Source organism: Megascapheus bottae, chromosome 3 (assembly GCF_031878675.1).
Source record: "Megascapheus bottae isolate mThoBot1 chromosome 3, mThoBot2.hap1, whole genome shotgun sequence".
Taxonomy (NCBI): domain Eukaryota; kingdom Metazoa; phylum Chordata; class Mammalia; order Rodentia; family Geomyidae; genus Megascapheus; species Megascapheus bottae.
The window spans coordinates 62,778,846-62,791,512 of record NC_143511.1 but is presented as its reverse complement, the minus strand read 5'-3'; the positions used below and the strand labels follow the sequence as shown (position 1 = coordinate 62,791,512).

General features: G+C 45.9%; 1 protein-coding gene across 1 annotated transcript in view; it reads left to right on the top strand.

The window, feature by feature from the left end:
* Gabbr2 (gamma-aminobutyric acid type B receptor subunit 2) overlaps positions 1-12,667 on the top strand; it is a 327,777-nt gene that overhangs the window by 241,246 nt on the left and 73,864 nt on the right. Inside the window, exon 8 of the mRNA XM_090330311.1 lies at positions 6,030-6,090. Within this exon, the coding sequence (XP_090186437.1) occupies positions 6,030-6,090 (61 nt within the window). The remainder of the gene's footprint in view (positions 1-6,029; positions 6,091-12,667) is intronic.

Sequence of the window (12,667 nt, the reverse complement as noted above, 5' to 3'; positions counted from 1 at the left end):
AAGTACACTGCACCCGGGTGCTTGTGAATCACGCCTGTCATCCTACCTACTCAGGAGGCTGAGATCTGAGGATCGTGGTTCAAAGCCACCTTTGGCATGAAAGTCTACTAGATTCTCCTCTCAGTAAAATAGTTTAAAAAAGCCATAAGTGGAACCGTGGCTCAGGTTGTAGAGTACTAACCTTGAACAAAAAAGCTAAGGGACAGCCTTCAGGCTCTGGGTTCAAGCCCCAGGACAGCACCAAAAAAAAGTAAAATGCAGATAAAGTTATGATCACACACCCCAGGACTAACTTAGGAGTCATTTTTACATACTTTTAGACATACTGCGTGTATAAGTTTTATCCTTATTTTTTTAATTTTATACTTATTATTAGATAATGTTAACTAGTATAACCAAACAACTTCAGAATCTTGGTGGAACCTGGAAGGTTTGGCATTACATTCCTGCTCAAGCTCTTCAATTATCACTTTAGGCCTCCTGGCATTGCTTCAGATGCTCTGACTCCCCAGCTCCTTTCCTGCCCCAAGACCTTTGTCCAAACTCAGGATGCCCTCTTCCCAATCTGTGATGTCATACTTAGTGCTGTAGTTGTGGTTGTTTGTTTTGTTTTGTTTTTTGTTTTGCTGGTCTTAGGATTTAAACTGTGGACCTAGACACTGTTCCTGAGTTTTTGTGCTCAAGGGTAGCACTCCACTACCTGAACCACAGCTTTACTTCTGCCTTTTTTGGTGATGTCTTGGAGATGAGTCAGACTTTCCTAGCTAGGATTACAGGAGTGAGCCACCAGTGCCCGGCTTATAGTTATTGTTTGTCTCTCCTCTACCAAACTGCAAACTCCCGACAACCTAGAGCCATGTTAATTTTGCTTTGTCTTTCATCTAGGATAGATCTGGCACAGCCTGGCATGTCAGTGGAAGCAGCAAACTTGTTAACTGAATGCATGGACTTACTCTACCATGCATCTCTACCGCAGTGCACTTCGTTATTCCTTTATTGCTGGGACACTTATTCCAAACAAGCCTGACTCTGTAACTGAAGGAAAGAAAGGGAGTTGGGCCCCCCTTCCCCTAGCCCACCACAACCCTTCTGTAGACTCCCAGCTTCTATACAGTACCCAGCCCCTGCTTTGGGCTGTCTCTTACTGTGTGGATGGCACTGCTTAGGCCCTTTGAGCTTCCTGATTAGACCTTGTCTGCAGTCGCCGCAGAGGTGGCAGTGGACATGTACACTTCACCGCCCGATCCCACTCTCAGCTCCCACAGCAAAGGCTGCAGCCCATCAAAAGAATTTTTGGTGCAAGAAGACATTTTAAATAGAAGGCAAAAACATGGCCTCTTCTATAGCCCAGGGGGACACATAGGCACAAAGAATCATTCTCACCTTTGCAGAACACCTGGGTAGCTGTGCCCAATTATTTGATCTCTCTCCTTGATATCCTGCTGTCTCTCTGGAACACAAGACAATCTTCTTCAAGCCTGTCCCTGACCCCCGCTCTAACCGTCATGTTTCAGAAGGCTTTGAGCCCTTGAGCCAAGGATGCCCTGAGTAGAAGGCCCAGGGAGACAGGGACCATCCATCCTGCCAGCACCATCAATGGATGAGCTCCCGTCCTCTGAGCCTAACTGCCGTGCCTTTAAGCTTCAAGTGTTGGTTACCTAGATGCCCTGCTGTGGGCTCTGCCCCATGCCCATAGCAAAAATGAAAGCTATCGGGGGAGTATTGCTCCCAAAGCAAGCCCCTGTCAGAGGCGGAGTGCACTTCAGGTTGTGTGCAGGAAGGAAGCAACGCTTCCCCAAATGCACTGAGAAGCACTGGTCTTTGGTGGGACTATTAGGCCAAGCTGGGGGCAGTAACCTCTAACCTCAGTGGTGACCTCTGACTTTTCTGATTGAAAGTCTTAACTGACAACACAAATCAGCTTCTTCTCCCTTTTGTCGTCCTCGTGGCATTCAATGCTGCTGGAAATTATTATTTTTTTTACCAGTCCTGAGGTTTGAACCTAGGGCCTTCTCAAAGCTAGCATTCTACCACTTGAGCCACAGCACTTACTTCCAGCTTTTTCTGTGTATGTGGTACTGAGGAATCAAATCCAGGGTTTCGTGCATGCTAAGCAAGCACTCTACCACTAGGCCACACTCCTGGCCTGGAAATTCTTTATTGATGGCATGGTTTTTTTCTCTCTTCCCACTCAAATACTAACCTCTTCTATAGCAGGAATCAGTACCTACAAGAGTAGCTGGTCTGGGCATTATGTGCACACATCTGGCACCCCTGCTAATCAGGAGGCAGAGAGGAAAATCCCTGGAGTCTGAGTTTGGGGCCAGCCCAATCAATATAGTGAGACTTTGTCTCAAAAATTAAAAAGTAACCTGAAAGAGTAGATACATATTTGTGTTGTGATGTTGTGTTTTATACTTTCCCTTCTAATACAAAGGGCAGCTACTAGATGGACACATGGTTTTCTCCTTTATAGTTGATGCTGGTGCTGGAGTTTGAACTGAAGGCCTGGATGCTATCCCTTAGCTTTTTCACTCCAGGCTGGTGCTCTGCTATTTGATCCACAGCTCTACCTCTGGCTTCCTAGTAGTTAATTGAAGATAAAAGTCTCACAAATGTAAAGGATTACATGGACCAAGAAGCACTGTATTTATTCATAAGCTGATGTTGGGCAGGCGGTAAAGCCAGACCTTCAGATCTCAGCCTCCATGAGGCACCAGCGTCTGGCTGGCACTTTATTGAAAAATTTCTTCATAGGATAGGGATGGTAAAGGAGACAAGAGAGGGGATGAGATTGACAGGGTACACTGCATGCACATCTAGAAATGTCACAAGGAAGCCCCCCTTCTGTAACTAACACATGCTAATACGCTTCTTAAAATGAAAAATCTCTTCATGGGCATGTGGCCTCCTTGTGCCAGGCCCATCAAGGTTGCCTTGGTTGGCTCTGTGGTCGCCTGTCCAGTTAGCAGTAACTAAAGTAGCAGAGGGGGCTCCATCAGGTAACAAGGGGGCTTTACTGGGCTTTAAGGCCCTCTGGCTACAGGTCCTCAGTAGAGCCAGTTACTCACTGTGTTCCCATCAACACCAGTCGCCAGAGTCCTAGATACCCCCCTCCTCCTAGGACAGGAAGGTCCCACAGTGGGTAGGGATGCTGGGGAGTCCATCCATTTGGGAGATGTTTTAGAGGTGAAGGCCACCCAAGTTTACCCTTTTGCTGGCTACTACCAACACTGAGGGTAGAAAAGTTCTTCCCAGAAATTGGAGAGCTTTCCTGGTGCCTCATAGCTTTTCATTTCTGTTCCCCACTATTAAAGGTGTTTAAATAAAAATGATTGCAGCCATTTACTGCGCAGCTGTTATCTCAGCTATGGTGTGTTAGATCCGTAATTCAGAGATGTTCAGGAACTCAGTGAGTGGAGATGAAACCCAGGTTTATGGGTCTCCAGTATTGGCCTGCCTTCTACTGTCTTGCCTGAGAAATTAAGGGGACATGAGAGTTGTTGGCAAAAAAACAAACAAACAAAAAACCTAGGTGTTGTCAGTAAAGTAAAACTGGTTTTAGTAGCTGGGCACTAAGATTACATCTATAATCCTAGCAACTCAGGATGCTGACATCTGAGGACAGTGGTTCAAAGCCAGCTGGGCAAGAAAGGCAGTGAGACACTCATCTTCAGTTAACCCCCAGAAAATTGGAAGTTATGCCATGGCTCAAGTGGTAGGATTGCGTTAGCACTCAGCACAATAGCTCAGGGACAACGCCCAAGTCCTGAGTTCAAGCCTCACAGCTGACAAAACAAAAATGGTTTATTTCAAAAGAAAAGCAAAGAGAAACAAAAATGGAGGGGATCAGCTCCCTTTGCCACCCCTCTCCCTAGTCTCATGTTGTTCCACCTAGGCTTGGATAGCCTTTCATACACTCACTATTTCACTCACAAAGTCTCTGCCCAATTTTCCACATTGTAAACCTAGTAGTCTTAAGAAATCTTTTAAGCGTGGCAAAACATTGGTGAATTTGTTGCTTTAAAAAAAAAAAAGCCCTTTTTGTGGAGTTTGTATCCTTTCCACTCCCAGCTAAGTGGTCCATTTGCATCCAAGTGAGCTTCTTAAAAGCGTCTGCGATTTCCAATCATTTCTAGAAATCAAATCACACCTTCCCTTGAGGTGTCTTCGCAGGCTGGGGAGTTGCTTACCGGCACTGAATATAGAATTCCTGGGTGTCAGCTTCGAAGGGTGCTACTCACAGCTGTCTTAGGGACTTCGAAGGGTGTCAGAGTGGCCTTGAAAGGTGTTCCTCCTCCTGTGGGCTGGTTTGGGTCTCCTTGCCCAGGACCTCAGGACCTCAGGGCCTTGTATACTTTAGGTTTTCATAGAGATGGAAACACTTTTAGTTTGTTTGTTTGTTTCAGTTTTTTGCCATGAGCAATACAAAATGATCGATACAAAGCCTTGTGCCTGTGGCTCACACCTACAACCCTAGCTACTTAGGAAGCTGAGATTTAAGGATCATGGTTTGAAGCCAGTCCAGGCAAGAAAGGATATGGGAATCTGTGAAACAATTAGCCACTGGAAAGCTGGAAGTGGAGTTGTGGCTCAGGTGGTAGAAGCAGCAACTGAGTGAAAAGCTAAGAGACAGCAGACAGGCCCTATGGGCCCTGATTTCAAGCCCCAGTACCAGCACACACATACACACAGTCACTCAATACAGGCAGGTGCCTTTGGCATCCAAGAGGAGCATATGTGCCTGTCCCATCACATACCAAATGATCTCTCAGGCCTTCTACCGGGCCCAAGGACCAGATGTTCCTCACCTCTGGCCATACTGTCTCTTGCACTCTTCTCCCAAGAAGGAATGAGAACAAGATGGATGTGATGGGAGCGCTGCCTATATACTGTCCTGGTGGTATGAGAGAAAAGCCAAGGGGCCTTTCAATTACTTCTACAACCCCGAGAAGATTGGGAGGAATTTTTCTGTGAGTTGGCCACAAGCTGCTGAAGTGAAATAGCATGGGCATTTAAAACCAAGCTGGGATTCAAATCCCAGGCTCACCGTGACCTTGTAGGGGTGCATCGCCTTGCTCAGCCTGTTTTGTTTTTTTGCCAGTCTTGGGCTTGAGCGCAGGGCCTGAGCACTGTCCTTGGACTTTCTCAAGGCTAGAGCTCTACCACTTGAGCCTCAGCACCACTTCCAGCCCTTTTCTATGTATGTGGTACCAAGGAATTGAACCCAGGTCTTGTGCATGCTAGGCAAGCACTCTACCACTGGGCCAAACTCCCGGCCACTCAGCCTGTTTCTTAATGTGTAATGTGGCTATCATTCCCCCGCCACCTAAGCTAGCCATTGCCTTAGGTGGTGGTAGAATTTTCGATGGGCCACAAATAGAAAGAGATGACCTTCCCTCTAAATGCCTGGTATACTTAGCCAGCAAGATTTAGATGCATGAGATGGCACCATCTCTGGTGTCCAGGATTCCTGAGGAAGGGCAGCTGCCTGTGACAGTAGTCAGGTCTTGCTAACTCTAGAAACCTAATTTTGTGCTACACCAGAGCCTCACTATAATTGAGACTGACATCACCATTCAGGAATTTTTTTTTTTTTTTACAAAGTACTCTCTGTCCGTAATCAGCAACATTAACCTTCAACACCCTTGGTCTCAAGCCCAGTGGCCTTAGCAAAGCCCCACTCACTTCTGGGGTCACCGGGCCAGCCTCCAAGAGCCTCACCTCTGCCTCCCTCTTCCCTAAAGCCTATCCCCTTGATAACAGAGGACTCATGGGCATTTGATAAAGTCACAATTGAAATGATGATCTTATTGTGGCTTTCATTAGCATGTGATTGTTCCTTTATTGATTATTGTGTCTCTCACTCATCAGAAGAAGTCACAACTACATTAGGTGTAATGGGAGTATTTTCTCCAGTATTAAACGATGGCATTGCAGAGTTCATGATTCTAGGGAGCTCCATGGTGTTTGGGCTAACGTGGCATTTCTCTTTTCTTCTTGTCTGTTTGTTTTGCTTTTTTGTTTAGGGTCAAGTTGTGTTCCGGAATGGGGAGAGAATGGGAACCATTAAATTTACTCAATTTCAAGGTAGGCTTCTCCATATTTATTCTTTCTGGTTGATGGCATTTGTAGTCAGGGATGTGGTATTGCTGTGACATTTCGTCAAGAAATGCAAGTGTGGCCTGAGATTCCAGATCACACAAGAAAGCAAGTGTCCAGAGGCGATGCTTCTGCAGGAGCACATGAACATGTCTGGTCAGGCTACTCGGTCTCCCCACAGGACTGAGAGACCTGGGGCCAGAGGGCGGGCAGCAAGCAGCTGCAATATGTTAAGAATTCCGGCTTTGTTGTTGCGTTGATTATAGAAGTTTTCCACAGACACTCACTTACAGCGGTCGGCATGACTGTGACTCCTTCTCCTAGTGCAAGCCATTGTCCAGGTTTTCCTGAGCTTGTGTTAACTCTTCACCCCCATCCCCCGTTTTTCACTGTCCTATTTTATAGAAGCTCCTAGACATTAGCTCATTTCAATCTATAAATACTTCCGTGTGCCTTTCCTTCACACAGCAACCCTTAGGAGGACTCTTTCATTCCCAGTCTGGTCTAGGTTGGTTCTCTGATTGCTACAAAGTTGCCTGCACAGCTGAGCACTTGGAGCTGATCATGGCCTAGACTTGGGTGTGTCTCATTAGGCCACAGAAACCATCCAGGCTGAGTCACTCATGTGATGAGGAGAAAATGGAGGCCCAGAGAGGAGCAGTGACGTATCAGAGTTCTCAGTCACCGTCAGTCAAGTGGTCCAAATTCCAGAAAGGAGGGCTGCGCTGTTTGTGCTGGCTCACTTTGAGTAGATCTCAGCATCACCCTGGGAAAGCATGGAATGAAAGCAACTTATTCATATTCATTGAGACAAATCCCTCCAGGTTCAGGATGAATGGGGGAAGTGTTTTCGAGCATTGTCACCTATAATGCCATCTTGTAGGTTCACCCATTTGTCTTCCCTTGGCAGGTAATTGAAACACATGTCAGTTTTCTGGCATGCACAAAGGATGTCATTTTAGGCAAATGTAATTATTTTCCCATTTGTTAAGTCTTATTTCTTCATGGGCTGAACAAAGTAAGCATCCTGGCAAAGATACTTACTTTTTAAAAAAAAAAATGATTACAACTAAATTCTCTTGTCACATTTTCAATTCTCAAATTATATTATTCTAGGAGACTATTTTATAAAATATGGATTGGCCCATCTTAACTACCAGTGTATGCCAGTTTTATTGCCTTTTTTTTCATGTGTTAGGTATGTAGACTCCAGTACCTGTGGTTGTCAGTTTAGGATTTCTGGCTGTGTTTAGCAAGCAGTGCAAAGAGAGAGAGAGAGAGAGAGAGAGAGAGAGAGAGAGAGAGAGAGAGAGAGAGAGAGAGAGAGAGAGAGAGAGTGTCAGAGAGAGTCAGTCCTGGGCTGCCATCTTCCACACACTGAAGTTTTCTGTAGCAAATCAGGCAAGTGACTTGCCCTGTCTGAGCTTGATGGTCTTCATCCTACCTCCTTTCTTAAAATGCAGAAGGAACAAAGCGAGATATGTGCCTTGCATTTTTTGCTCAGTAAGTAGCAGTTATAACAAGCACTTTGTCCAAGTTATAAGACTGCTCTGAAACCAGGCTGGATTTTCCTGGTACATTGACATCTGGGGCCTTTTTGTTTGTATCTGGGGTCAGTAGCACCACCCAACCCCTCTAATCACACACACACACACACACACACATATACACACACACACACACTTATTGTTATGCAGAATGTCAGATAGCACAAGGCCTTAAAGATAAGCTTGTCTCACTACTTCTTGGCAAAATGGGGAAACCGAGGTACAGAGAAGGAAAGTGTTACCCAGAGATCAATGGTTAGTTAGTGGCAAGGCTAGGGCTGGCATCCACTCTCCCCAGCATCCCTGTGTCCACATGGACACCGTACCTACACATGCTCCCCTCACCTCCCCCAAATTTATGTCCAGCTTTTATTAAATGTCATAGCTTGGCCTTCAGATGCTTCTTTTACCTCTTCATAGAATGGACGCTGATCCTGGTACCTGATAGAAGCATTGGATATTATTTTTTTAACAAAGCAGTTGATGAACACAATATTCTTGATCAATGTCACCTCTTTCAAAATTCTCACCCCTTCCCTCACTCTTCTTAATTGTGCAGAACGTACATTGAATTCTTGTCTGCATTTCCCCCTTTTCTTCTTCATCTGTCTACCCTCTTCCCTTGACCCCACACCACCCTGTCTTGAGTACCTACTTCTTGATGTAAATTTTTCTTCACTTTGATTTCTAAGGAATTATACTGTTTGAGATCTCCCTTGAATCTACCGTATTTCTGTTAATACATTTGTATAAACTTGCATACCACTTCAACACATTTACTTATGAGTTTGCAAGCTACATCGACATATAAAGGGAAGCATGGATTCTTTGTGTTTCTGGACCTGACTTACTTCACTTCGCTGGATGTTCTTTGGAGACCAAAAGAAGCCACTAGAATGCAGGGAGCAGGTAGATATCAGCACAATAGTTGGTATTCAAAGTTCGGAGGGTTTCTGAGGTGCCTTGTCCATTTTGATGGTAATCATTGGGTCACTTGAGCTAGCCTGGGGTAGCCAAGCTGGAACCACTCCCAGATATTGTTTCATTTCAGAGGGGAAGCTAAGGCCAAGACTGAGCCAGGCTCTGAACTCTGAGACCAGGCATTCATACCCTCCATCCTCAGGAGACATGTACTTCTCCCGCACTTATAAAAGGTCAGTCCCTTCTTTCCCTTTCGTGTCTCCCAGATTCCCCACCAAGGGAGTCCTAGGTTCATCACCCAAACACCTTATGCACATTCTTCCCTTTTTCTCTGGCCTGTGCTATTCTGGGGGATATGGCATTAGCATCTTGGGCCTGCACTCAGGCCACCTCTAGGCTCCCTGTTCCTCCCTCAGCCACCATCTCTATTCCTGAAGTCATGTGTAGATGAAAGGGAATGCCCCCCCAAATGGCCCTTCCTTCCTTCTTTCCTTCCTTCCATCTTTCTATCCTTCCTTTCTTTTACTTTTCCTCCTCCTCTTCTTCTTTCTTCCCCCTTAAGAGGAACAAGCATCCCAGTTACTGCTGAAGTCTAACCAGGGCTCCGAATCTGTGAGGGAAGGAAGAAGAGCAGAGCCATGATTAGAGTCTTGTTCTGTAGTTCTCAGCAAATGCCTGAAGCATCTGCTCCACACACTGCCTGCCTTCATTAGGCCTGTTTGCGAGGATCTCAGAGTGATGCAGGCTGGGAGTTCACCCCACTCAGTGAGACATAAAGGATGCAAGCTGGAGTTGTGTGTCTCTAGCACCTGATTGTGAGGGATAGGTCTTGTATGGCTCTGGTGACGTACGGCGTAATTGTCATTCAGGCCATACCTAGCAAACCAGATGCTCCTCCTCCCCATTTGCAGTCATTAATTACCACTGGGGCTTCAGGATAACAGATATGCTTCTATTCAGGGTGCATTTTGCTGAGTCCTCTGGGAAAAGGCAAGTTGAATAAGATAGTCCCTCTCCCCCAGGGGCTCCTCATCTCTCTGGCCTGCCTGTAAAGCAGGAAGATAATTTACCAGAAGCTAGGAGAAAACTTTCAGAGCTAGTTTGGTCTTAGGTGGAGGCTCTCAAGGCTGATTTTTAATGTCCTTTCTCTTCTATCATACCTCCTTCCACCTGGCCTCAGGTCTGGAAAGACTGTCTTGCTAAAAGGCTAGTGAGCTTGCTAATTAGGAATGGAGCTGAGGTTCCCAGAGTAGGAGGTTTCTCCAGCGGGGCTGTGGGTCAGCAGGAATGGAAGGGCACAGGTGAAAGTGGACTCTTGGGGACCAGGAGGCTGACCCCAACCTTGACATCACCCAGTCCTCATGATCCCTTCTAGGAAGCCCCAGGAAGACAGAAAATTGGAAATAAAGAATATGCCTTTTAAAGCGAACACTGCCTATTTTTCTTTCACTTTGAGAAGGAGCCAGGATCACTCTATTACTCTGTGTTCTAATAGAGAGGATCTGCTAGGACCTAGACATCTATAATTTATAGATGGATCCAGGTGACTTAAGGTCCCCATCAAGGCTAAAAACCACTGCACTCCTTCCATGCTACTTGTAGCTGGAAAAAGTGAGGCACAGCAGAAAAGACTGGTGACACAGTGAGCCAGTGCCCTGAAATAGAACCTGGGGACAAGGAGTCGGCCCAATGCTACAGCCCCTGCCCCTATGAGACACCTACCTACATCCTCTTTCCAGACTGCACACAGAGACTCTGCGAACTCTGATCTGTCAGCTTGAGTCTAGATCCAGAGGAGTAGCTGATGTTGACATGATGCGGCTGAAGGGCTGAAATCTAGAAGCACTAGGAGTCTGTTTCCATGGTCCCCTACGTAGGCAAATGTAGGCATAGAAGGGGTGCTGAGAGTGGTGCTGCCTGCATCTAATCGAGCTTCCAAGCTAAGACTGACTCTGTCTCAAAACAGAAAGAAGTGGCCTGGAGATTTAGAGGGGAAGGAGAACCACCACCCACTGGAAGGACCTCTATGGGGAATAGATGACAGTAAGAAAGCATGAAGAGTGTTGGGGACTTAGCAGATAGTTCACAGTTACTTCTACCATGAATGAAATACTTATCATTTGGAGACACTTTCCATGAATTAGGCCTCAAACTAGGCATACAATAAATATACACCAGCTTTTCAATCCCTCAACAACTCTCAAAGCTCCTAGATTATAATTGTGTGACTACACAAAACCAGAGATTAGGATTAGTTTTGGGCCTTCTCTGTTTGTTTTGGGAGTTTGTTTTCTGTGCTGGGATCAAACTTGAAACCTCGCACAAGCTAGGCAAGTACTCTACCACAAGCTATATCCACAGCGCTTAGATTTGGGAGACAGGATATCACTACATGATGCAGACTGCCTGGAATTTATACTACTCCTGCCTTAACTTCCCAGGTGCTGGAATTACAGGTGTAACTTCACCATGCTGAATATGTGATGGGGTTTTTTTAATTGTTTTTTTTTGTGTGTATGAGTCATGGGGCTTGAACTCGGGGTGAGCACTGTCCCTAAGCTCTTCAGCTCAAGGCTACCACCCTGTCTCTGGGCCTGACCGGTGTCCCTGAGTTCTTCAACTCAAGGCTACTGCCCTACCTCTTGAGCCACAGCCCCACTTCCCATCTTCTAGTGATTAATTGAGATGAGTCTCATGTTCTTTAGTGCCCAGGCTGGCTTTGAACTGTGATACTCAGATCTCAGCCTCCTGTGTAGCTAGGATTATAGGCATGAGCCACTGGCCTGGCCATGTGGTTTATTTTTAAATCTCTATCTTTCTTGTCCCCAGTACAAATCCAGACACAAGTGCCCAGGAATTTTTGCCGAATGAGTGAATGAAAAAATTACAGTCAGTGGCTTTGTATAACTTCTCTTCAGTATCCAGCATGTATATGATCACCTCAGTCAAGAATGTGGCAGTGGACCAGGAGTTTGGCCTAGTGGTAGAGTGCTTGCCTAGCACGCACGAAGACCCAGGTTTGATTCCTCAGTACCACATACATAGGAAAAAGCCAGAAGTGGTGCTGAGACTTAAGTGGAGCTCTAGCCTTGAGAAAGTCCAAGGACAGTGCTCAGGCCCTGAGCTCAAGCCCAGGGCTGGCAAAAAAAAAAAAAAAAAGAATATGGCAGGGCCAGGTGTGATGGCTCATGCCTGTAATCCTAGCTACTCAGGAGGCTAAGATCTGAGGATCGAGGTTCAAAGCCAGCCTGGGCACTAAAGAATGAAAGACTCTTATCTCCAATTAACCACTAAAAAATGGGAACTGGGGCTGTGGCTCAAGGAGTAGGGGCATAGCCTTGAGCTGAAGAGCTCAGGGATAGTTCCCAGGCCCAGAGTTCAAGCCCCATGACCATAAAAAAAAAAAAAAAAAAAAGGAATGTGGCAGGGCCAGGGGCCTGTGGCTCATGTCTGTACTCCTTATTACTCAGGAGGCTAAAATACAAAAATACAGAGGATCTCAGTTCAAGACCAGCCTGAACAAAAAAGTCTATAAGGGAGCCGGGACTTTGGCCTAGTGGTTAAAGTGCTTGCCTAGCATGCATGAAGACCCGGGTTCGATTCCTCAGTACCATATACATAGATAAAAGCCAGAAGTGGTTCTGAGGCTCAAGTGGTAGAGCTCTAGCCTTGAGAAAGTCCAAGGACAGTGCTCAGGCCCTGAGCTCACGCCCAGGACTGGCAAAAAAAAAAAAAAAAAAAAAGTCTATAAGGCTCCATCTTAAATTAACCAACAAAAAAGCAAGACTGAGCTGGGCACTGGTAGCTCACACCTATAATCCTAGCTACTCCAGAAGCTGAGATCTGAGAATCATGGTTTGGCAGAAAAGTTTGTGAGATTCTTATCTCCAATTAATCACCAAAAAAGGTGGAAGAGGGGTTGTGGCTCAAGTAGTAGTAGAGAGATAGCCTTGAACAAAAATAGCTTGGGACAGCACCAAGGCCCTGAGTTCAATCCCCAAGACTGGCCAAACACACACACACACACACACACACACACACACACACACACACACACACACAGTGCTGGAAATACTGCTCAAGAAATAGAACGCCAG